Source organism: Tripterygium wilfordii, chromosome 20, assembly GCF_013401445.1.
Source record: "Tripterygium wilfordii isolate XIE 37 chromosome 20, ASM1340144v1, whole genome shotgun sequence".
Taxonomy (NCBI): domain Eukaryota; kingdom Viridiplantae; phylum Streptophyta; class Magnoliopsida; order Celastrales; family Celastraceae; genus Tripterygium; species Tripterygium wilfordii.
In genome coordinates, this window is record NC_052251.1 from 2159966 (window position 1) to 2185497 (window position 25532).

General features: G+C 38.7%; 5 protein-coding genes and 1 pseudogene across 5 annotated transcripts; 4 read left to right on the plus strand and 2 right to left on the minus strand.

Moving 5' to 3' along the window:
* Positions 1 to 1086: 1086 nt before the first annotated feature.
* On the minus strand, positions 1087 to 3188 carry LOC119986806 (geraniol 8-hydroxylase-like). The gene is made up of 2 exons (XM_038831503.1): positions 2126 to 3188; positions 1087 to 1894 (listed from the first exon to the last, which is right to left on the minus strand). The coding sequence occupies exons 1-2, from the start codon at positions 3035 to 3037 to the stop codon at positions 1280 to 1282; spliced, it is 1527 nt and encodes a 508-aa protein (XP_038687431.1). The 5' UTR covers positions 3038 to 3188; the 3' UTR covers positions 1087 to 1279.
* Positions 3189 to 8232: 5044 nt separating this feature from the next.
* Positions 8233 to 10139, plus strand: LOC119986624 (geraniol 8-hydroxylase-like). The gene is given in 3 exon segments (XM_038831259.1): positions 8233 to 8671; positions 8674 to 9264; positions 9383 to 10139. Coding segments are annotated over 3 exon segments (1599 nt in total). The 5' UTR covers positions 8233 to 8269; the 3' UTR covers positions 9989 to 10139.
* A 58-nt stretch (positions 10140 to 10197) lies between these two features.
* Positions 10198 to 13914, plus strand: LOC119986623 (annotated as a pseudogene).
* A 963-nt stretch (positions 13915 to 14877) lies between these two features.
* Positions 14878 to 17154, plus strand: LOC119986807 (subtilisin-like protease 3). Its single transcript, XM_038831504.1, has one exon. The coding sequence runs from the start codon at positions 14878 to 14880 to the stop codon at positions 17152 to 17154; it is 2277 nt and encodes a 758-aa protein (XP_038687432.1).
* Positions 17155 to 18664: 1510 nt separating this feature from the next.
* LOC119986808 (subtilisin-like protease) lies at positions 18665 to 21391 on the plus strand. Its single transcript, XM_038831505.1, has 2 exons — positions 18665 to 19080; positions 20479 to 21391. Exons 1-2 carry the CDS (start codon positions 18665 to 18667, stop codon positions 21389 to 21391), a joined length of 1329 nt encoding a protein of 442 aa, XP_038687433.1.
* A 1986-nt stretch (positions 21392 to 23377) lies between these two features.
* Positions 23378 to 24927, minus strand: LOC119987255. Its single transcript, XM_038832115.1, has 3 exons — positions 24689 to 24927; positions 24477 to 24592; positions 23378 to 24195 (listed from the first exon to the last, which is right to left on the minus strand). The coding sequence occupies exons 1-3, from the start codon at positions 24809 to 24811 to the stop codon at positions 23691 to 23693; spliced, it is 744 nt and encodes a 247-aa protein (XP_038688043.1). The 5' UTR covers positions 24812 to 24927; the 3' UTR covers positions 23378 to 23690.
* Positions 24928 to 25532: the final 605 nt, after the last annotated feature.

The window sequence follows — 25532 nt, forward strand, 5'->3', positions numbered from 1 at the left end:
GGGTTGTAATCTTGATTATATTGAATGTTAAGTAACTAATTTGTTCACTATATTACTCTTAGTTTAATTGTTTAATGTATAAAAATTAAAACAAAACATGCCAATAATTGGTTTTGTTTGATGTGTTGGGGAACTTCTGACCAAGTATTGGCATCAGGTAAAGAACTAGCTATTCACAGACTAAATACTTCATATATATATATATATATATATATATATATATATTCAAGAGAAAACACATATCTGACTTGATCGTCGGAACTTCATTGTCCAGAACCCCTCCAATCAAATAATCTCTAGCATCACTTATGCATTTTGTAGGATTGCCGATGACCCTCTATCATAAATTTATGATTGTGAAAATTTTACCCCACAATAATCTAGCAGAATTATCTAGGCATAACAGGTGTTTGATGAAATGCCTTGAAGCTCTACGTCAAAAAAAACCGAAGATGTCAAATAGAGGACACATTTCATTTTTCCGACTATTCTCACAATTGAATGACGAAATATATATTTTTCAATAGTTGAAGAACGAAATTAAGAGCAAAAAAAAAGTTTAAGGATGAAAGTGAAAGTAAATGTATAGTTGAGGGACGAAATGTTAAATTTTGTCATTACAATTTACAAGTCAGCCAGTTCTATTGGATTGTCTACACCCACTATGACACCTCCCTTACATCCAATGCACTAGCCAGCAATATTGGCTTCATAGTTATGGGCTTCCTTTCAGCTGGACTTGGTTGGCAATTGATAATGGGGCTAAAGAAGAAAGATTGAGCCCATTTTTAATTGTGCTAGTCCAGGCCAGGGAGTGATTCTGAGTCTGTTTTTCGCAGTCTGGTGCCCTATCGTGAGAACTTGCTGCGCACATCAAATGTTCGACGAAATGTCAGAACAGCCTGCATCATTTGCATTAGCTACTGCATCAAACATGTGGCGAATTTTTAGCCGAACCAGTAGGTCTCCTTTTCAATTCGTTTTTTTTTATCGATATACTAGTTTTCCTGTTCAACTGCTGATTCAATCCAATTTATAAAATTATGCTCTTTGACTGAATCTTTTTGATAACCTCTACAGAGCTTCTTGATAAATATTCCCTACCGAACCAACTCTGCAAGCAATCTGTAATGCAAGACAATTTGTGCATGAGAGAGAGAGAAATGCAGTTTATAAATATTACATACTGGGGCATGACTGGGGACAAATACGACGGTTTTAGCAAATTGATTGGTTCACACAACTTGGCAAAGATCACAATGGAAGCACCGAAAATTGATTAGCCACGGGAACTGACCATTGGGTTGGCAACAAGCGGTATAGCCTTTTGCAGTGCAACACCAAATTTGTCTGTCATGTCCATGTCCTGGGCTGCCATTCCATCAGGAAGCTTCCAGTCAAAATGGTTGATGAGAGAAGCCAACAACAAGCTTGTCATTCTAACTCCAAGACTCAATCCAGGGCAAATACGCTTTCCAGAACCAAATGGCATGAAATTGAGATTCGTTCCCATAAGTTCCAATTCTGACTCCATAAACCTCTCTGGTATAAATTGTGTTGGGTTTTCCCAGTTCTCGGGGTCTTGCATTAATGCCCATGTATTCACAAACACACTGGTGTGCTTGGGAATGGAATATCCACATATTTTGATATCTGTGTCAGTGCAATGGCGGATGAGAAGAGGTACCGGATAATGCAAACGCATTGTTTCTTTCAATATGCATTGTAGGTAGGGAAGTTGTAGGATGTCCTTCTCTTCAATGTGTTTCTCATGACCAATCGTCTCCACCAGCTCTTGTTTTGCCTTGTCCATTATTATTGGGTTGCGAAGCAGCTCTGCCATTGCCCATTCCACTGTGGCGGTGATGGGCTGAGTTCCTCCGATGTACATGTCCTAATAAGTAGCAGTGAAGTTAAAGCAGCACAACATTGATACTGCAATTAATGCACTTCTTTAAGGTAAGTTTAGATGGTAACATATAGTGGGTCTAAATTTGAGGAACGTTTGTGTAATTTTCAATGAAATTGCTGCCTAGTTGTGAATTCCTTTCCTTGTTGTCTACCTATTTGTTAAAAGTCCTCAAAGATATTTCTTTCCATGTGCTAGTACTTCTGCAGGTGCTTATGATCTAAAATGCAGGGGAGATGAACTTACAAATAGTAAAAGGCTGATATCATCATGGTTGAACTCCTCTGCAGCATGCTCATCGCAATGGTCAAGGAGGGTGTCAAGTAAATCATTCGATCTTGGCAATTGGGACGCTCTTCGGTTCAAACGTTGATCGATAACCTGGTCGATCAGCTCATGAACGCGATCGTAAGAAACCTTCATCTTTCGCCTTATGTGTTGCAGGTCAAAAGGTTTGAGGAAAGGAAAATGATCCGAAAGATTTGGTGTTGCTTCCAACTCCATTATCCTTTCAATCAACACTTCCAGTTCTTCAACAGCATTTGATTTTTCATCCACTATCATATCGTCGGAGAACATGGACTTGGTTAACAAACTTAACGCAGTTTGAAACACCAAACTCCGTATTCCAATGGCTTCTCCAGCTTCACTGGCCACCATCACGCGCTTCACCATTTCATCCATCATTTGACATCGCAGGTCTTTTTGCGCGTCTAGCCTCTGCGAGCTAAAAATCTTTGTATTGCATACCTTTCGAAGGCTTCTCCATTTTGGACCACACTGTAACCATAATATAGACATATGGTAGTTCTTTTCAGCTGTGATTGCATCTGGAACTGGCCTGCCGGAAAAGGCTCGATCCTTCTTTAAAAGGATTTCTCTTGCCATCTCCGCGGAAGAAGCAACTATGGTAGTATTGAAGCCTAGTCGAATTGTCATCAATGGACCATAGGTTTTGGCTAGCTTGGTTAAGGAATGATGGGGTCTGTCACCTATTGCAAGGAGGTTTCCTATAATGGGAAGGCCTGTTGGTCCTGGGGGAAGTTTTTTCTTCTTTGTAAGTTGTAAAAGGGCACGAATACATATCAAGAGGAGCAAAGAGAAGAAAAGATATGCATAGAACTCCATGCCTACGTTTCAAGTAAGCTGAGATAGCTAGGCTTTGCTTTCAGTGTATCATATAAAGGAGGAGTTCCTAATAGTGGATGTTGTAAATCCACGCTCCACACACCAATTATATTGTCCGCTTTGGATACATCGGACCATCAATAGGTTATCTGGTTCCTGTAGATATATCGGACCTCAAGATAATCAATGCTTAACTCACCAAACTAGGAAAATGTCAAGTAAGTGGTTAAGGGTGGACTTAACCATTATAAAGGGGATTGTCCACACATCAACAACTGATGTGGGACTTTACAGATTTGTTGAGTGCATTTTGTTTTCTTCACCGTTTTGAGTTTCTTATGTGTAAAACTGGCAGCTCATAAGTTGCATTGGCCGGCGGTATATTGAGCCAATTCATAATCATTTCTGTCACGGGTCATGACAAAAGATCCCAGGTGGTTGCTTTCTTTCTTGATTATCTCAAAGACAGAAGTTCTCTTTGATTTTATTTGATGGGAAATTATTGTCTATTAAAAAGGTTGGAACTTAGGTTAGAAATACAAAATGCTCCATATCGGTTAGGTAAAAGATAACTGTGTAGTTTATAAGTTTGATCCCAACTCATCTCAGATGTAAATGATCCTTTTTAAGTAATAGTTCCAAAACGGACAACACCTTTATAAGTGGATTAGGCCAAGCCCTTCTCTCATATCTCTTCTTTTATTTCTTACCCCTCAATTTTCATCAAACTATAACATGGTATTGGAGCTTAGTTTCGATCCTAAACAAACAATCTCCACCCGTTTGGGTCACTTATTGTTGGACATTTCAGATGTCTTTACGGATAAGACCACTCACTAGATGAGAGGTGCCACATGGACCCTAACCCATATAGTCCACTTGTCGGGTCTCACATAACCGAGCCCAGAAGTGCGGGAGAGTGTTAGAAATACAAAATGTCCCACATCGATTATGTGAGAGCTAGTCGCATCGTTTATAAGTTTGACCCTACTCTTCTAAAATGTAGATTACCCTTTTAAGGACAATATCTCCACAAGTAGATTGGACCAAACCTCTTTCTTCATGTACTTCTCACCCCCTCTTAATTTCTTCAAATTATAACAATTTAATGTAAAAGTTTTTTTTTTTGGTGTTAAAATCCAGATTTAACATTAATCCTCAAATCATTTGACATTTTCTATTACGTTTTGGGTTCACATTTAGAAAAATTGATGGTTTTATTTTTATGTACCACTCGAGGTTTTGGTCTCCCCTGTTCCAAGTTACAATTTATAGTAGTGGTGTTCATTTGAATTTCGATTCGGTTTTTAATCGAAATTAAAATATCTAAATTGATTTAGTTATGATATTTTACAATTCATAACCGAAAAATATACGTCGAATAACCAAATAAAAAAAAACCCATATTTTTTCGGATCGAATCATATCGGTTTTTGGTTTTGCAATTTGCACCATGTTTAAATCTGTTATAATGAACAAAATAAACATTTTGATTCATTAAGAAACAATTTAAATAAAAATAAAGTTGATGGATCAAGGAACTTTTATAAAAGCTAAGCATTCTCAATGTTATCGTTGAGCATATTTGAGAAGTAGTCGATTTCTCCAAATATGAAGAGAGAAACTATTTCAGGAAGTAGTCGATGTATGATGTCTCCAACCTCTAATGAGAAATTGGGGCCTAGACATTAGGTATTTGGGCTTAAATCTAACAAAATGAGAAATTGAGTCCTAGACCTTAGTTATTTGGGCCTACGACATAAGTTTTTAAATTTTAAGCCTTAAATTATTTGAATAATAAAAATAGGGAGCAGGTATTTGCACACAGAGTTAAACGCACTGCATACACCTACTTAACACACCCAAAGAAAAAATCTAATACACACATTGTACTTCCTAAATTACCCTTCCATCCAATAAAATTTTTTTGTTTTTCTCTCTTAATCAATTTGTCAATTTGTCAAGAGGGTATGCAGGATCAAAAAATTGTCGATGCCTTACCAACAGAAAGTATTAAAACCCATTCGATTAAATGTCCAAATGAAAAAAAATAAATTGAATCGCATTGAAAATATACGAGTGTGTTTGGTTTAGGTGTTTTCTATGTGTTTTCTGTTTTCATTTTCTGGAAAATAGAAAATACACTGAAAAACGTGTTTGGTTGGTCATTTTAGAAAACACAGAAATAGAAAATGATTGAAAAATAGAAAACGAGAAAAGTAGTTTTCAAAAAATAGAAAACACGGCTCACTAAAAAAACACGGAAGTTTCCGTCTACGTATTTTCGTCTCCCCCTTTCACCCATCTCGTCAGATTTCTGTCTCCCACTTTTACTTCGGCTTTCTCTTCTTCTTCTCCGTCTAAGGCAAGATAGCTAAGTCTCTACTCCAAGTCGGTTGCTGTCTTGCGATGGCCTCTAAGAGAAACTCCAAGCCACTTTCATGATTTCTAGTCCCGATTCTCTTCACAAGTTGATTTATTGGTAATTGCAGCAATCAATACAAGTGTTTAAAGCTCACCGTGGGCTACCCTTTCTTCGGTTGGTTGTGGGTATTAGGCGTTGAAACCAAAACAATAGCAAAGACTACCTCTGTTGGACTTTTCATTGCTTAAAATTGAAATGAACGTTTTGTTTTGGGAAATGTTAGTGGATATAGGGTTGAATATTACTCTAATTGGCAATCCAGGTCGGGATATATTATTTGGAGTAGATGTATTGACTCTATTCTTAAGGTGTTTGATAGAATGCCTGTGAGAAATATTTGTTGTTTTCTCAAGTTCGAAGCTAGAGACTACCTCTGTAATCACGATGAGATTGCTTTTTTATGTATTTGAAGAGAAAAAATTGCTCCTAAAGCGTAGTTTACACTACACAACCTGCCAATAAAAGAGATGGCATGAGCTCTTCAGTGGGCATGCCTCTGTTGTATTACAAACACTAGTTATTCAGAAAATAGAAAACAATATTTAGAAATTCAAACCAAACATGTTTTCTTTCCTAGAAAATAGAAATAGAAAATAAGAAATGGAAAATAGAAAATGAAAATGAAAAATAAGAAACAAAAAACAAACCAAACGTACTCTAAAATTTTCTATTCCTAAGGCACTAGTGCTCCTATTCAAAACCAGTCAAACAAGGAGAAGAAGCAATCATGGTTGACATTTCTCTTCCTCTTCTATAACAATGAAAACCACCTCTCCTCTTTCAGTCTATCTCTGTCTCTCTTCTTTCTCTCTCTATATTTCTCTTAGAGTTCGTGACAAGATTTGCAAGTTCTGGTTTTATCAAAAAAAAAAAAAGAAAAGATTTGCAAGTTCTGTTGGGATATTGGGAGCAACAAAGCAGATCAAGTTGGGAGTAACTTTTAATTTATCTTTAATTGAGTTTGAAATTAAGAAGACTTCTTGTGTTAAAAAAATTTAATTAAAAATATTAGGGTTATAATTTAATTTGATTGTATTGAGAAAGAAATATAGGTGTAAAAAGTAAATAGGTTTTTAAGTAATTTCATATAAGGATAATTTTGTAAATTTAAATATTTTAAAAAAATATGTGTACAATGAGTCCAAGTTGATGTGTAAATAACGACTCCCAACCATAAAACATAAAATCTTATTTGGTTTTTTCGGTTAAATCTGAAAAAAATCGAATTCGAAAAATATCTGAAAAGATGTAAGTTAATAATTGAATCCGAAATCGTTAATTGAATAACCACGATTCGGATTAGTTCCACGGTTGCGAATCAGATTTGGACAAGGGCGAGAGTAGGGTGGCTGGGACCTGCTGTAAATTTTTTACAGCAGGTCCCGCTGTAATGAATCTAAAGGGACTAAAAATTTATTATTATTTTTTTTTAAAATTATGGATGTGTTTTGATCAGGTTTACGAGTGTAATGGTATATTTTTTGTCTCATACAAAAATCAAATTGAACATGAAAAAGAGATGAAAATTGTGAACCGTTGAATATAAACCCGTAACATTATATGTCTATCTTGTGATGAATTTGATTTTTGTTTCGGATGAAAATTATACCGTTAGATTCGTAAACACGATCAAAATACATTCATAATTTTATTTTATTTTTAAAAAAATTTTAAATACTTCTTATTTATTAAAGTGGGGTCTGCTGTAAAAAAAATTACAGCAGACCCCCGGCATCCGCGAGAGTATGAATGTCCTAGGAGGGTAATTGTCCCCTTAGTTTTATCAATTGCAGAATTAGATGGATATTGCGTTTGATTCTTTAGAAGATCGAGGAGATTCTTCATTGTTCTTTACTGATTCTGGATTGCATTTTTGGAGATTTTCTATCTCCTCGTGTACTCGTATTCGGGTCTGTCAGCCATGTGCTGTACATGTGTGCTGCGTCTGATTGGTTCGCGTTGCGTGTGTGAATCCCACACCACACACCAGGTGTTTGATTAATTGCCTCACCCAACTGCGTCATGTGCTTGTGATGAGTAAAGTCAATGATGCTCTTGTCAAAGATTGCCAAATCCCAGATGATACGTCACCCTGCAGGTACATTGAACAAAGGGAATTTCATTGTCTGTAAAAACTTAAAATAATTTTGAAAGCTTGTTTCTTTTAACTTTTGAGGGATTTGTTTCTTTTAACTTTTGAGGGGTTGTACTCTATTTGAGGCTTTTATCTGTCTATGCTTTTTCTTCGACCGTTCATCATAGGATGGGCATGTAATTCTTTACATGACCTAACCCGTAACATGACGGTAGACGCACACTCACATGATGAGCTTTGACTCTGACATCATTTGTCATTGATTCATACACCTCCGGGTGCTTGGGGGCTGCTGTAGTTACTACAACAGCCCCCGCTGTAGCACATTTGAGATAGTAAAAAAATTTTATTTATTTTTTAAAAATTATACATGTGTAGTATTCAGTCTAACTAATCCAACGATATATTTTTTATTCGAAACAAAAATCAAATTCATCGCAATCGAAACATCAAATGTTTTGAGTTTATATTCAACGGTTTAGAATTGTTATGTCATTTTTATGTTTGATTTGATTTTTGTTTCGGACAAATGATATATCGTTGGATTTGTATAAACGATCAAAATATAAGTATATTTTTTTTGAAATTAAAAAAAAATCACTCGAAACTGTAATGAAATTACAGCATGGGCTGCTGTAGAAAATCTACAGCGGCCCCCTCTTACCCTATATAATACTCACTAGCAACATATTTTCGAAGTGGGATGTGAGACATGGAAGGGTACGAGGTACTGAACACTCAGAAACTGAAGCGAATTCTTAAATCTTTACAGTCATACAAGAAGTCAGGAGCAAGCAGAGAGATGGACTTGTTGATCAGTTGTATGCTATGTATTCTCTTCACTATGGCGTTGGTCAAAACCTTCTACGTTGTTGCTGGTGGAAGCAAAACAAGTTCAGGAAGGCTTCCACCGGGTCCTGTCGCTTTGCCAATAGTCGGAAACCTACTTCAACTTGGTGACAAACCCCACAAGTCCCTTGCCAAGCTTGCCAAGATTCATGGTCCAATAATGAGTCTAAAGCTAGGCAAGGTAACCGCAGTCATTTTTTCTTCTGCAACCATGGCAAAAGAAGTCCTCCAGAAACATGACATTGCCTTTGCTAACAGAACCGTCGTTGTCTCGTTGATGCAGTCCGGGTCCATGAACATGAAGACGCAGGACTGCCTTGGTTGCCCATTTCACCCGCATGGAGAATTCATAGAAAAGTATGCAACTCGTACATATTTTCCGGCCAGAGACTTGATGCCAGTCAAGAAATCAGGCAAAAGAAAGTACAAGAACTGCTTGTTTTTGTGGAAGAAAGTTGCTGCTCTGGTAAACCAATTGATATCGGCCAAGCTGCTTTCAGTACCATCGTTAATTTGTTATCCAACACTATTTTTTCGGTGGACTTGGCTGATTCAGATTCAGATATTGCGCGGATGTTCAAGAGGGTTGTGAATGGTATAATGGAAGAGGCAGGTAAGCCTAATTTGTCAGATTACTTTCCCCTGCTTAGAAAGATAGACCCACAAGGGATAAGGCGCCGCATGACTCTTTATTTTGGGAAGATACTTGAGCTGTTTGATCAGATGATAAAAGACCGATCACGCTTGAGAAAAGAACCAGATTTCATCTCGAGTAATGATGTGTTGGATACACTTCTAGACATTTGTGAACGTAATAGTGAAGATTTTGATCGGAGTCATATCGAGCACTTGTTTCTGGTATTTACTTCTGCTTCTCACTCTCTGCGTCTTTTATGAAATTTTTGATAGGAGTCAGATTTGGTTTGTAGTAAATTTAAACAATTGATTAATGAAAAGAGAAGCAATTATTTGACAGGTTCTATTTGTTGCTGGTACTGATACAACTTCAAGCACATTAGAATGGGCAATGGCAGAATTACTTCGCAACCCAGAAGCCTTATTCAGGGCACGAGCTGAGCTTGAGCAGACGATTGGGAAAGGCAATCGAGTACAAGAATCGGACGTCGCTCGATTACCATATTTGCAGGCAATCATCAAAGAAACCTTCCGATTGCACGCGGCAGTTCCCTTGCTGCTCCCTCGTAAAGCTGCAGAAGATGTAGAGGTAGCTGGGTACAAGGTCCCAAAGGATGCTCAAGTGATGGTTAATGCATGGGCGATTGGCAGAGACCCCAGCATATGGGAGGACTCAAACTCATTTGTTCCAGAAAGGTTCTTGAGATCTGAAATAGATGCTAGAGGACAGCATTTTGAGCTTATTCCATTTGGTGCTGGAAGGCGGGTTTGTCCAGGATTGCCATTGGCAATACATATGCTACACTTAATGCTGGGCTCACTAATTCATTCTTTTGATTGGAAGCTGGAAGATGGGGTTACTCCGGAGACCATGAACATGGAAGACAAATTCGGCCTCACCTTGCAGAAGGCTCAGCCCTTGAGAGCTATTCCCATACCAAAATAGAGACTGCACTTGTTTTACTTTCCATACATGATATATATTTAACCGTAGCAGATGATACATACTGTGAATTGATCATTCTATATTGTGTAAGAAGATTTTCAGCGTCAAATGAATAGGTAATGGGCTATTTAGCTCACCTTATTCTTTGTCTCCCTTTCAGGTGAGTTCGTAGATGCCGAATGCCGACCAGCATTCCGCAGCACGATGCCATGAATACCAGTTGTGGGTTGGTAGCATTAGGATTTATTTATTTGAAAACTTCCGTATGTTTTATTCCGTAGACATAATAAATTTTGTGTTTTAATTGTTGGATTCAGATTAAATTTGGATTGAAATAAATGTTTTTAAAGGATTTTGAATGGAACTTTTATGGTTGAGATTATTTTAGTAATTTCACAGACCCCCGGATCGTTACAGTTGGAATCATAGGATTAGGTTCTAGTACCCTGACAAGTATCAATTGGGCATCGCGATCCATGCGCTTTCAAGATAGGTCAATGAGAAATTTATCTTTTTTAGTGCATCGTTGTATGGTAGATTGATTTAGTAGAATTCTTTCATATGAATGTTACCGTCTCTGTGTCTCGACTATTGTTTGATTCGGGCTCTACACATTTCTTCGCTGTCACCCCCTTTGTTGTTTGCGTTAGGTTGGAGTACTACCCTACTTGGGGGATCTTCTGACGGTTGAGTCTCTACTCTCTACTAGGACAAAATTCTAGTAGAGACTCAACCGTTTTGTTGACCATCTGAAATAATTCCATGTAACTGTTTGGGAAAGATCAAGAATCTTCTATGTTCTTGTCAACCAGATCACTGAGCACTTCTAAATAATAGAAGTGGTATTGCTTGTCGTTACTCCTCTTCCTCTTAAATTAGGTATATAACTCAAGAGTGTGTTTCTTGGCTTCACCCCTAAGAGCATAGCACGGGCCTCCCCTGTGTTTGGATCCACTCTAGCCATGTAGTTGACATTACACACTTCCCCTTATTCTAAACATGGAGCACCCCAGTAGCTTTGCAGAGTCTTGAACATATAATTGATACACATTGTACAATACATTGTATGATTGCACCAATCATTTGATGGCGATGATAAACTAAAACCATCTTTTCTGGCAGTAGTTCAATCAACTGGGTGAAAAAACCAAAATAAAAACACACCATTGGCAATATTGGAGCATCCTCCAAAGTCCAAGCATGGTTCATGGTTGTTATTCCATCCTTTGAGCGGGTATTGCCAAGTTCAAATTCGTATTTCTTGGCATTATAGATACAAGCTTTTGTAATGCATCCTTAAAGTGCAAGTAAAATGTGTTATTTTGTAATACTATATATACACATATGTGCCAGCCGCTTATGCAGAAAAGCAGCTGCATTTTCTTAGCAACAATGGAGGAGAACAGGCACAAAATGGTGTCAATTGTTGTGGTAATAGCTTTTCTTGCTCTCACTTCCATGCCTAGATTCTCTCATGTAGTCCTTGATGATAAAAGTATGACACAGGATGAAAGCAACTTCGAATCTTACGTTATCCATGTGATAAAACCAGAAGGTGTGATCACAGAAAGTTTGGATAGCTGGTACAGATCACTTCTACCAGTTTTCACTTTAAGCTCAAGCGAGCAGCAACGCATGATTTATTCCTACCGCAATGTGTTTTCTGGGTTTGCTGCGAAACTAACGAAAGACGAAGCAAAAGCCATGGAAGAGAAGGAAGAGGTTGTCTCTGTCAGGCCTCCAAAATTGTTTTCTTTGCACACAACTCATAGTCCTGAGTTCTTGGGGCTGCAACAGAACTCTGGATTTGGATTATGGCAGGAGTCAAATTATGGAAAGGGAGTCATTGTAGGAGTTTTGGATACTGGTATAACTCCCGGTCACCCTTCGTTTGGTGACGCAGGAATGCCTTCCCCACCTAAGAAATGGAAAGGGGTATGCGAATTGGATGGAACTGTTTGCAACAATAAGCTAATTGGTATCAGGGATTTCACAAATAGTTCTGCATTGGATGATGATGGACATGGCACCCACACAGCCAGCACAGCTGTTGGAATCTTCGTCAAAGGCGCAAATGTGTTAGGGAATGCTTATGGCATCGCAGCTGGGATGGCGCCTTTAGCTCATTTGGCCATTTATAAAGTTTGTACTAAGGATGGTCGTGGCGAACTTGAAATACTAGCAGGAATGGACGCCGCCATTGAAGATGGTGTTGACGTTCTTTCAGTGTCAATCGGTGGTCCTTCATCTACTTTCAATGAAAATGCTGTTGCAGTGAGTTCTTTTTGGGCTACGCAAAAAGGGGTTTTTGTTAGCTGCTCTGCAGGAAATTCAGGTCCTAATATTAGTTCTATAGAAAATGATGCCCCATGGATACTAACTGTAGGAGCAAGTAACATGGATAGAAGTATAAGAGCAGTCGTACAGCTCGGAAATAAGGATCTCTGGGATGGAGAATCTCTCTTCCAGCCTAAAAATTTTCCTTGGACGCTGCTGCCTCTTGTTTACGCAGGTGCTAATGCTAATGCATCATCAGCGTTTTGCACCCCGGGATCGTTGAGGAATATTGATGTCAAGGGCAAGGTAGTTTTGTGTGACAGAGGCGGAGATATAGCAAGCATTGACAAAGGCAAAGAAGTAAAGGATGCCGGTGGTGCTGCGATGATTCTCATGAACGGCCAGGTTGATGGTTATTCTACTCTAGCTGATTTTCATGTACTTCCTGCATCACATATCAGTTATGAGGATGGAAACTTCACCAAAAACTACATAAGCTCCACATCATCACCAGTGGCTACAATATTGTTCAAAGGGACTGCTCTTGGGCGGCCCGCCAACACTCCAATGGTTGCTTCCTTTTCCTTGAGAGGTCCGAGCTTAGCAAGTCCTGGAATCTTGAAACCAGACATTATAGGTCCTGGCGTGAACATTCTGGCTGCTTGGCCAGTTCCTGTTGATCACAACACAAATTCAAAAGCATCATTTAACATGATTTCGGGGACCTCAATGTCCTGTTCCCATCTAAGTGGCATTGCTGCTTTGCTCAGAAGCTCCCATCCTGACTAGTCTCCGGCCGCCATCAAGTCTGCTATTATGACTACTGCTATTATAGTAGATGTTAATGGCGACCCAATCCTTGATCAGCAGGACGTCAAAGCAGATTTCTTCACTATTGGCTCTGGCCATGTGAATCCATCAAGTGCAAGTGACCCAGGGCGTGTTTACGACATACATCCTGATGATTACATTCCTTACTTGTGTGGTTTGAACTACACTAACAAGCAGGTTTCACTGTTTGCGCGGCACAGAGTGAAATGCTCAAGCATCACCAGCATACCAGAAGCCTAGTTGAATTATCCTTCCTTTTCTGTGCAACTGGGGCCTAGTTCTAAAACATACACAAGAACAGTAACAAATGTTGGCCCTGCCAATTATTCTTCATACATTCATCAAATTGTTGAACCAGAAGGTGTAAAAGTAAGTGTCATGCCTAATGAGATATCTTTCACCGAAGAGAACCAGAAGGTTTTGTCCGCGGTGACATTTAGCAGAGATGGGAACACTGGACAGTCTTTTGCTCAAGGATTTCTGACCTGGGTCTCTTCTACACACAGTGTTCGAAGCCCCATTTCCATTGTATTTTCTAAGCAGTGAGGGATTTGTTGAAGCTGTAATGCCCTTCCTAATGCATGTGTGGTTATTTATATTGTTGTTCATGGTTAGTATGTTAAGCTTATTCTATTTGTGTTTAACTTGGTCAGGTTTACTGTTGAATTGTGACCAAGATTATTTATGTTGTATTTTTTATGTTGTGGCTGTGGTGATTAAGTCCTTTGTGACTCTACTTCTAGGTTTACACAAGCCCCAATGAATATGTATGGTGTATGTCTAAGCAAATGAATATGTATGTTGTATGTCTGAGCAAATGGTTGTGGTGATCTTTCTTTATGGTCTTTCTTTGAGCTTGATCTGTTAGTATGTTGAGTGCCTGAACAGCAGCCTTGGAGCATCATTTTGCTACAGTGTTTTCTCCATAATCTGTTGCTAGACATGACAAAGTGAGAATGTTGATTGCCTTGGATGCCAAGGCAAGTCTGCATTTTTGAATGGTCTTTTTGAAGAAGAGATCTATGTGGATCAGTCTCAGGGTTTTTTATAGGATCTGGTAAGGAGGAGATGATGTACAGATTGAGCAAGACTCTCTATGGGAGGAAACAGGCTCCTCCTAGAGCCTGGTACACTAGAATTGACAACTACCTTAAACAAGTATGGAATAAATTAAAACCAACAACAAAAACTATGTTAAGACTTTCTAATCATTTGTTAATGAAATAGGATTTGCTCTATCGAAAAGAAGAAACCCCATGTGCGATGAAAATATACCACACTGAATATCAAATATCTTATTTTTGCTAGTTGTGTCCAGCATCAACAAATTCACACCCGTCCAATCATGATTATGCACAAATCAAGAACAAAAAAAGGCATATTTTGTTTAATACCAAACAGAAGCATTTGTACATTAGTGAGCGAGGACGTCATATTCAATGTATGATTGCACCAATCATTTGATGGCGATGATAAACTAAAACCATCTTTTTTGGCAATAGTTCAATCAACTGGGTAAAAAAAAAAAACAAGAAAAACAAAACAAAAACATACCAGTTGGCAATATTGGAGCATCCTCCAAAGTTGAAGCAAGGTTCATGGTTGCTATTCCATCCTTTGAGCGGGTATTGCTAAGTTCAAATTTGGATTTCTTGGCATTAAATATAGATACAAGCTCTGTGACGCGTCCACATATGGAAAATAATATATATACATATGTGCGGGTGGCTTATGCAGTATTGCCCCTTAAAAGCACCTGCATTTTCTTACTCCTAACAACAATGGAGGACAACAGGCGCAAAATGTTGTCAATTGTTGTGGTATTTGCTTTTCTTGCTCTGTCTTCCATGCCTAGATTCTCTCAGGCAATCCTTGACGAATCATTTACTTCGGCTCTTGATGATAAAAGTACGACGGAGGATGAAAGTAACTTAGAAGATTACATTGTCCATGTGATAAAACCAGAAGGTGTGAGCATGGAAGGTTTGGATAGCTTGTACAAATCACTTCTACCAGTTTCCAATTTAAGCTCAAGCGAGAGGCAACGCCTGATTTATTCCTACCGCAATCTGTTTTCTGGGTTTGCTGCGAAACTAACGAAGGATGAAGCAAAAGCCATGGAAGAGAAAGAAGAAGTTATCTCCGTCAGGCTTCCAAAAAAATTTTCATTGCACACAACTCATAGCCCTGAGTTCTTGGGGCTGCGACAGAACTTAGGAATATGGAAGCAGTCAAATTATGGAAAGGGAGTGATTGTAGGAGTTCTGGATACCGGAATAACTCCGGGTCACCCTTCGTTTGGTGACGCAGGAATGCCTTCCCCTCCTAAGAAATGGAAAGGGGTATGTGAATTGGATGGAATTGTTTGCAACAATAAGCTGATTGGTGTCAGGGATTTCACAAATAGTTCCGCATTGGATGATGATGGGCATGGCACCCACACAGCCAGCACAGCTGCTGGAGTCTTCGTCGGAGGTGCAGATGTGTTGGGGAATGCTTATGGCATCGCAGCTGGGATGGCGCCTTCAGCTCATTTGGCCATTTATAAAGTTTGTACTAAGGATGGTTGTGGCGAACTCGAAATACTAGAAGCAATGGACATTGCCATTGAAGATGGTGTTGACGTGCTTTCGCTTTCAATTGGTGGTCCTTCATCTTCTTTCGATGAAGATGCAATTGCAGTGGGTGCTTTTTGGGCTACGCAAAAAGGGATTTTTGTTAGCTGCTCTGCAGGAAATTCGGGTCCTAATATTAGTTCTGTAGAAAATGATGCCCCGTGGATACTAACGGTAGGAGCAAGTAACATAGATAGAAGTATAAGAGCAGTCGTACAGCTTGGAAATAAGGATCTCTGGGATGGAGAATCTCTCTTCCAGCCAAAAAATTTTCCGTCGACGCTGCTGCCTCTTGTTTACGCAGGTGCCAATGCTAATGCATTATCAGCATTGTGTGCCCCAGGATCGTTGAGGAATGTTGATGTCAAAGGCAAGGTAGTGTTGTGTGACAGAGGTGGGAATATATCAAGAGTTGACAAAGGCAAAGAAGTAAAGGATGCTGGTGGTGCTGCGATGATTCTCATGAACACCCAGGTTGATGGTTATTCTACTCTAGCAGATTTTCATATACTTCCTGCATCACATGTCAGTTTTGATGCAGGCAACCGCATCAAAAAGTACATAGCCTCCACACCATCCCCAGTGGCTACAATCTTGTTCAAAGGGACTGCTCTTGGGCTGCCACCCAACGCTCCAATAGTTGCTTCCTTTTCCTCGCGAGGTCCAAGCTTGGCAAGTCCTGGAATCTTGAAACCAGACATTATAGGTCCTGGTGTGAGCATTCTGGCCGCTTGGCCAGTTCCTGTCGATAACATCACAAACTCAAAAGCATCATTTAACATGATTTCTGGGACCTCAATGTCCTGTCCCCATTTAAGTGGCATTGCTGCTTTGCTCAAAAGCTCCCATCCCGACTGGTCTCCAGCCGCCATCAAGTCTGCTATTATGACTACTGCTGATATAGTAAATCTTGATGGCAAGCGTATTGTGGATCATCAGAACATCAATGCAGATTTCTTCACTATTGGCTCAGGCCATGTGAATGCATCAGGAGCGACTAATCCAGGTCTTGTTTATGACATACATCCTGATGATTACATTCCTTACTTGTGTGGTTTGAACTACACTGACAAGCAGGTTTCAATGTTTGTACTGCATGGAGTGAAATGCTCAAGCATCACCAGCATAACAGAAGCCCAATTGAATTATCCTTCCTTTTCTGTACAACTAGGGACTAGTTCTCAGACGTACACAAGAACAGTAACAAATGTTGGCCCTGCCAATTCTTCGTACGTTACTGAGATTTTTGAACCAAAAGGTGTAAAAGTAAGTGTCATACCTAATGAGATATCTTTCACCGAAGTGAACCAGAAGGTTTTGTACGCAGTGACATTTAGGAGAGATGGGAACACTGGACAGTCGTTGGCGCAAGGATATCTGAAATGGGTTTCTTGTACTAACAGTGTTCGAAGCCCCATTTCCATTGTATTTTCTAATCAGTGAGAAATCACTGAGTTGCAGCTTTACAGTAAGCAAGCAGATAGCGGTTACATGTCACAAACCAGGAAATGCTACAAAAGATAGCATATAATCATCCGCTGACAAGCCATGTTAAGCTTCAAGTTCTAATAATTGTCAAAAATAATTGTAAGGAATTCGTCGGGAAAATAAAAACTTACATGCTTTTATTTCAAACATATTTTGATGTTATGATATTGCTGACTAATCCTCTAAATTCTCTTCAAGTACTGCAAATAATTCATGAATCAACGCATTTAATTAAGGGACCAAAGAGAAAATAAGGAAAATGAAAAATACTTGAAAGAAATCTGTATTTGTGGATTACTAAGTAGTGAAACTGACAATGTAAACTTGATAAGGTAAGGTAAACAACTAATGTTACAAGGCTCCTTCATTGGGCGGGCTCAGGGACAAGTAGGATATATGCATATGCAATCCTTACTCTCACATAATATGTGGACAGACTGTGACCTTTAAGTTGCACCATGACAAATCAATCATTGGGCCACATGTTCGCCCGTGGTAAACATAGAGGTAAAAAAAGCTCAAGGATGCAAGCAACCTCCAAGGTGGTAAAAGCAGAAGGAGAAAAAACACCAACAACAACATCAGTGAAAGTTAAAATAACCAGGCATTAGTCGAGGACGAAGTAAAAAATTCTAAGCTCCAAATACCAGGAGAGAAAGACCAAACTAAATTCTTAGAAAAAATAGAATCCTTTTTTTTTTTTTTTTTTGGAAGAGTGCCAACTTCCATTCTGCCTTGTTAAAATATAGTCTCCATACCACAGGCTGACATGCTTACTCGATTAAGAATCATCATTCCGCAACAAATGATGTGAAGCACAAAGTTTTATTGACCATCTGAAATAATTCCAAGGAATTGTTTGGGAAAGATCAAGAATCTTCTTTGTTCTTGTAAACCAGAACATTCAGCACAAGTAAATAACATAAAAGGATATTGCTTGTCATTACTCCTCTTCCTCTTAAATTAGTGCATATAACCCAATAGTGTGCTTCTTGGTTTCACAGACCAAAGAATAATATGACAAAAAGGATAGACGAAAGAATATCTCCGCATACAGGTACAGAGAAACCCAACTATTACAAGAATTCTTACTATAAAATATGAACACCTTTTTTTTTTTTTTTTTCAGAATGTCATTACTTGGTTTTCACCATACTATTATTACTGAATGTAAATACAAAAATCAGTCCCAAGTTACCCTGCTTATTATTTTAAGGGCACACACAGCTAGGAGACAGCTCGCTATGGTAGCAAACCAGGAATTGCATAAAATCTATCGACTTGTTCTTAGCTGTATAGACAGGAAGTCCTAAGGGAAAGAAATACACTTATCTTGTAAATCTTGTGCAGCATAGATACCAAGCTGAACTAGATCACAGAAAAAACTAATGAAAAACGTGTATTGAATTCTCATTATTGGCCATCGTTGATTCCCATACATAGAGACATCTTTATCACACTTCATATGGGTGGAAATGATCTAAAAACACCAGAATTTTCTATTTCTTCTACAAGCATGGAGAACAAGAGACGCAAACTTTTGCCAACCATGTTGCTTATCCATCTTGTTAGTCTCAATCACAAGTTCAGCCTCTCTCAAGTAATCAAAGAGGGAAAAGTATGCATATCTAATAGCAGGGATGTCTTTTCAAATTATGAGGGCAGGTTGAAAACTTACATTGTCAAGGTAAGGAAACCAGAAGGTGTAGCATCAGTGCAATCCGCAGATTTAGATAGCTGGTGCAACTCATTTTTGACGGTCACCACCTCCATCTTACATAAGCAACAACGGATGGTATATTCCTATCGACATGTTACCACCGGTTTTGCTGCAAAACTTACAGCAGATGAAGTGAAAGATATGGAAAAGGACAGCTTTGTGTCTGTCCATTGACCGACACCAAAATGTGTGTACTTACCTCAAGTGTAGAGTATCAGTAAGTAATAAACAGGTGAGTCCGGTATGGATCCACGAGGAAGCAATGCAAATTTTTAGGTGAATGATATGCAAATGACTAGCTAACACTACTAAACGCAATGAATATCAAAATAAAGACAAGTTATAAAAATGACCGAATGACTTGGTAGCATAAGCGATTTTTGTAACCAAAGCAAGTGAGAAATTGATTTAAAACAATTAATTAAAAACCTAGTCTCTAATCAGTCCCGGTGGCTACTCGGTTCTCATACTCAAGGTATCATTGCAAACACACACAACCATACACAATGCATTGTGTGATACTATCAATCATGCATATGCAAAGAGAAATGAGATATAAGACTTTAATTCATACATGTAGGTCATCGGGTCTCTTAATCTACGATGAACGCAAAGGGATAATCACCTAATATTATGAATTAATGTTCCCCTTGGGGCTCAGCTTAGCTAACACCCCATCATCAATACACATAATTAATAGCTATGCAATGAAAAACTCAATTAATTAAGGAAATCATGTAATGGGTTTAACAATTCTCAATCAAACACATTAGATGTAATCCCTAGACTAGACAATCCAAGAATATAATCAAACATGTCATTCTCATGTATCCAATCACACAACTATCACGAAATTAAAGGAGAGAAATCGAAGCTACGATTCTTTGAATATACCTTGAGTAATTGAAACCTTGCACCCACCGTTCGGGACTAGAAACTAGAAAGGGAACTTAGCCACTCATAATAATGAGAATAAACATTAATTTTATATAAGAAAACCAATGTTTACAATCAACATCACAAGAACTAAGCAAAACCCTAGAGAGAGAAAGAGAGAGAAGAACTATGGAGGCTAGATGTTGTGTAGTGAATGAATGAGGCAGAAACCCAAATCTTAGGGTTTTCCCCTCTTTTTACAATAGAAAATACCTAACTACCCTTATAAAATCATTTTCCATTGGTTACATACATGATTTACCCCAAATGTCCTTGAAATTTTGGTGCGGAAAATTACAGATCTGCGATAGGTGTCTGGACGGCTTTGGAAGGTGTCCGGACACCTGGGCTTCATCAAGTCTTCGTTATAGGCTCTGTTTCATTTTTCAAAGGAAATGTCCGGATATGTGGGTGTCCGGACACCTTGGGAGGTGTCCCGACACCTCACAGCAAAAAGTGCCCAAAAAGTGCTCCAACTTGCCCAAATAAGGTCCGATTCCTACAAAACCAAAGGGAAACATTTGTAACTGTAAAACTAAGCTAAAATGCAATAAAATACATAAGCTAAGTGCTAGAACATCCTAATTAAAGGACATTGGAACCTCAAAATGCACCATTGACAGAAGCTACAGAGCAACCGTGTTTCTTGGCAATGGGGAGGAATATGATGGAGAATCCTTTTACCAGCCTAAACATTTCTCATCAACATTACTGCCCCTGGTTTACCCTGGATCAAATAGTGATCATGAGAAATCAAAATTTTGCGATCCAGGATCATTGGCAGATGTTGATGTCAAAGGAAAGGTAGTGTTGTGTGAGAATGGTGGGAAAATAAATAGAACTGAAAAAGGCAAAGTAGTAAAGGATGGTGGTGGTGCTGCGATGATTCTCACGAGCGATGATAAACTTGATAACAGTATAAAAGCCGATTTTCATGCACTTCCCGCATCACACTTCAGGTATGAATCAGGGTTGAGAATTAAAGACTACACAGCGTCAACATCACCAATGGCTAAAATTGTGTTCAAGGGAACTGTTTTCGGCCTTCCGAATGCTTCCATGGTTGCTGAATTTTCATCGAGAGGCCCCAACTCGATAAGTCCTGGGATCCTAAAGCCTGACATTATAGGCCCCAGTGTAAATATTCTTGCGGCATGGCCTACTGCTGTCAAAACCGACAGCGAAAACAGAGAACCATCATTTGAGATGATTTCAGGAACATCAATGGCTTGTCCTCATCTTAGCGGCATTGCTGCTTTGCTCAAAAGCTCTCACCCTCACTGGTCATATCTTCAGAAGATCTTTTATATCCCCTGCCACCAATTAGATAAATCAGTAGGGAAGAAAAGAAAGAGTAATTACACTTTTCTTTTTTGCTTTCTTCTAGTCTCTCCGGTCATAAAGAAAGATTACCGGCATAACGTGTGGTTGCTGTTCATTTTCCAGCATTTGCAGCCTCCTCCTGTCGCTTCATTGGTTTCTCCTACCCAGCTTGTTCCACCACCATTGGGAAAGGAAGAGTTTGAAACTAACTGACAAGACAAAAAAAAGTTGAGGCACAGATGTGGGAGGAGAGACAGCAGAGGACAGAAAATCTAGATAATTAGACGCAAACAATTAATTACCGTTTAACTCATGGAAGCCGCACTAGGGCTGTAAGCAGTTGCAGTAATCCTGGAATCACATTGAATCTATGGACCACATTGTTCTTTACTGAAAACATAAAGAGATTTTACCTCAAGTCCTGGGACAAAAAACTCCTTCTCTTAAATTCTTGTGCAGCATAAATAACAACATGACCAATCTCAAAGACAAAAGAGAAAGGTACCAAAATTGTAACCCTTCACAATCTCACCAGCCATCTAAGTTGATTCCCAGATTCATAGACACTGTTAATACTATAAAGATACTTACTTTTTCCTTTTCCTTTTTCTTTTTCTTTTTTAATGGAGGGCGTAACCTACTAACATCCATAAGCACAAAATTTATTGATAACCCAGACCAATTCTAGATCAAAATATTCAGCCTGCAGATATCTTTGCCACTGGTGCAGGTCATGTTAATCCATCAAGGGCGAATGATCCAAGATTGGTATACGACATCCAACCAAAGGATTATATCCCTTACCCGTGTGGTCTGGTCTATACAGATGAGGAAGTTGGGATACTTGCGCACAGAGTAATTAATTGCTCAAAAAACCAAGCACGCCTGAAGAGAGCTACACTTTCCTTTATTTTCAGTCACCTTGGGGCCAGCAAAGAGATTCACAAGGGCTCTGACAAATGTTGGTGAAGTAAATTCATCTTATTTTTTCATGCTTGCTGCACCAGAGGTGGTTACTGTCATTCTCAAGGCCAATAGACTCTACTTTTCAGAGGTGAACCAGAATGCAACATACTCGGTGACATTCAGATGTTATGATACAACTTCCAAAACCAATGCATTTTCCCAAGGATTCATCGAGTTTGTTTGAGCGAAATACTCTGTTAGAAGCCCAGTATCTGTAAGGTTACAGTAAAAAATCGGGGCGCATAGACCTACTACTCAACTTAGTCATCATAAAATCATGAACAGTGTATACCAAAAAAAAAATCATGAACGATGCATATCCGGTACCGCTCCTGATCACACAAGTGTACAGTGTTCCTCACAATACAATAGATATTTCCTTCAACTGTCATCTGAACACGATAATCTGAAGAATAAAAATTCCTAAATAAGCAGGAATAACAGTAAGATAAGATTTCAGATGAAGTAGAGAATGTTTTTTACTACAGATCTAGAAACTCAAAAGATTACAAAGGATATGAACATCCAAATCAAAGATTACAAGCATCCAGCAGGAGCAAAGAGCAATAGAATATTTACGAGAAGAAGACAAAGTATATGGTAAAATATGGCACAAAATCTTGTAACAAATTTCTAAAGAGGATAAAAATCACAATGGCAATCCAAGAATGAGAACTCCACAATCATGGATTCATTTATCTACTTTCAATCAGCGATGGTGTATTTCATGATATGTGAAGCGATAATGAGGTTTTTCTTCCATAACAAGATGTCGCATTGATTAAAATATGCAATAGCAAAACAAAATTAAAAGTTTAAAACTTTAGTAACAGACTTACCCCTCACATAGACAACTGCAAGAAATTGTGTCGTATCTGACAGCAGGGCAAATGTACAAAAAAAATCTCTATTCATATGGCATTAACCAATTCAGATTGGAAACGATAATTAACAAGGAATTTTGAGAACTTGGCCGGTAACAAAAAACAAATAGAATATTCCAACATCATACACAAAATTTATGGAATCAGACACATCAACATTCACAAGTACGGTGAGAAACTAATCATGCAAAAAAGCCTAAAATCCTCAAGATATATGCCTTGATAGATGCAATTTAACACTTATTATGGAAACCATATAACCTAGAATTGATGAAACAGAAAATGTGAGAACCGAGCAGAAGGCTTCACACTTGTAATCAATGCATTTTATTACCATGCACATAAAAACTAATAGAAACCAATTCAACACTAATTAGTTAGACTTATAATCAATATCTCCCAGAAGCTTGGTCATTAATTTGAATTGAAAATCACATAACAGATAATCCCATTTAACCATAACATGGAAAGATACAAAGACGAACTGAAGCATCAAACCTTCATGCATGGCCTATAAACTGATCTATCAAGGTCCCCCCATTTAGTTCAAACACTTTGGAGGTATTAAGGAATCTCTGCCTATCCTATCATTCATTGAATTGTCTCCACCAAGTACTATAGTTGCATAAGTGAGGCTGCAAACAGAATTGTCAGTTGCCTCATCAACCAAAACCAGGAGGCACATCGGGGTCCTCATCGCTACTGTCACATAGCTGCTGTTGCCCATTGCCTGCAGAAAATCCAGGTGGCACACCAAGAACATCATCCTGCTTGGAGACATCCTTTGAGTAGTGGGCTTCATCCTTGTGCTCTTCCAGAGATCCATCAGCTTGTGGTCTGGATAACTGCTGAACCTCTTCATGTTTCTCTTCACAGTTGTTGTTCTGATGATTATTTGCCAGAGAAAAACCCGGTGGCTCTTGAAGCTCACTTTCATCCAATGTTCCATGAAAATCAGCAGCAGAGGCCACAATAGAACCATTGTTTTCCACTCCCTTATCGACTTTCACAACATCATGTGTTGGTAACTCACCCATCTCTTTTGTTTCAGGGTTCGTTAACTTATCATACACAGATTGCACTGTTTCCTTTATTTCATTTTTCATGCCATGATCCGATCGGATTATCTCCCACACATTATCCGAAATCTGGGTCATCACTCCATTCCTAGCAATTAACAAAAAATAACCCAATTAAAATTCGTAAAACTCCAGACGATAGTCCAATTCGCCACATGACTAAGTTGTCTTCCAAAGAAATCACATAAAGATGAACTCAGGTCTTTCACCACCAATTTCGAACAAATATTTATTCCCAACGCCATAAATATCATAAATCCAAATCCCTCAAACACCAAATTAAAAGGATGAAACTTGAAATACATTCAGGACAAACAGACATCGCATCCATCAGCAAAGAAGGCAGACAATGTCAAATGTAGAACTTACCCAACCTCCTCGAATATGGCATCGGAGAGTTGTCTGGGCTTCATATTTTCCGAACCTGGACGATTTAGAGCCACCGATTGGCGCACAATCGAAGTAATGTTGTTGCGCAATTCTTGCTGCGATTCAATTTAAGCCTTAAATTACTGTTTTCGTACTAACACTCAAACATTAAAAATTGAGAATCAGAGAAAGTCAGGAATACTTGGTCTTACATTCTCTTTGATCTTGCGGATGATCATAAGGCGGAGTTTGTCGAAGTCACCATCGTCCTTGATCTTTGCTATAACTTCTTCTTTAGTTACTCTCCTGTATTTGTTGCTCGTACTGGTCTCCATAGACTTTCAGAAGTCTCTACTGCGCACTCATCAATCAAAACTTAGGTATGCCATATGCCAAGGGAGGAATCAGGAATGTCCTTTTTCTTTTCTTTTTTTTTTTATCCCTAAATTTTGTCCCTTTTTTTTCCCTTCTATACAAAAACCCAAACCCCATCCCGCCCCCGAAGAAAATATCCAAATGCCCCGCCCCACCAGATTTTGACTGAGGGCCTCCTGCCTAGGGGTTGATATCAGGCCAGGCCCTGGCCCGATCCAAAAATATAAGGCCCAAGCTCGGGTTTACTATTCGGGCTTTGGGCCTTACTTGGGAGGAAGATAGAAGTCCAAGCCCAGCTTGGGCCCAAATGAAGTCAAGTCTTAGGTCAGACTTCGGACTAATTGGCCAGGCTTCGGCCCAATGAGTCTTCACTCTTTCTTTTTCGCACTTGCTTTCACTATGACATATATATATATATATATATATATATATATATATATATATATATATATATATATAGACTTTTGGTCACTGAAAGATATTAAAGATTTCATTTTTGTCATCCAAAAATCAAACGTTCCAAGTTAGTCACCCAAAAAAAAATTTGCTACATTTGGTCACTTGGGTAGATTTTGAGAATTTAGGGCATACAAATTCTTCATGGTATCGGAGCATTTGCTCGATCCTCAAAACCTCCACCCAATAGCTTTTGGATCATCCGTGGGCCTTTCGGATATGGAC

What these genes read in the sequence shown, in the direction of transcription:
- LOC119986806 (XM_038831503.1), bottom strand. Translation starts at nt 3,037, where the DNA reads ATGGAGTTCTATGCATATCTTTTCTTCTCTTTGCTCCTCTTGATATGT. An exon ending in CTCCCCTGCATTTTAGATCA is followed by an intron (nt 1,895 to 2,125) that starts TAAGCACCTGCA and finishes GCTACTTATTAG; the next exon opens with GACATGTACATCGGAGGAAC.
- LOC119987255 (XM_038832115.1), bottom strand. Translation starts at nt 24,811, where the DNA reads ATGGAGACCAGTACGAGCAACAAATACAGGAGAGTAACTAAAGAAGAA. An exon ending in TCCGCAAGATCAAAGAGAAT is followed by an intron (nt 24,593 to 24,688) that starts GTAAGACCAAGT and finishes ATTGAATCGCAG; the next exon opens with CAAGAATTGCGCAACAACAT. An exon ending in GCCATATTCGAGGAGGTTGG is followed by an intron (nt 24,196 to 24,476) that starts GTAAGTTCTACA and finishes GTTAATTGCTAG; the next exon opens with GAATGGAGTGATGACCCAGA.
- LOC119986807 (XM_038831504.1), top strand. Translation starts at nt 14,878, where the DNA reads ATGGAGGACAACAGGCGCAAAATGTTGTCAATTGTTGTGGTATTTGCT.
- LOC119986808 (XM_038831505.1), top strand. Translation starts at nt 18,665, where the DNA reads ATGGGTGGAAATGATCTAAAAACACCAGAATTTTCTATTTCTTCTACA. An exon ending in ATGGAAAAGGACAGCTTTGT is followed by an intron (nt 19,081 to 20,478) that starts GTCTGTCCATTG and finishes CACCATTGACAG; the next exon opens with AAGCTACAGAGCAACCGTGT.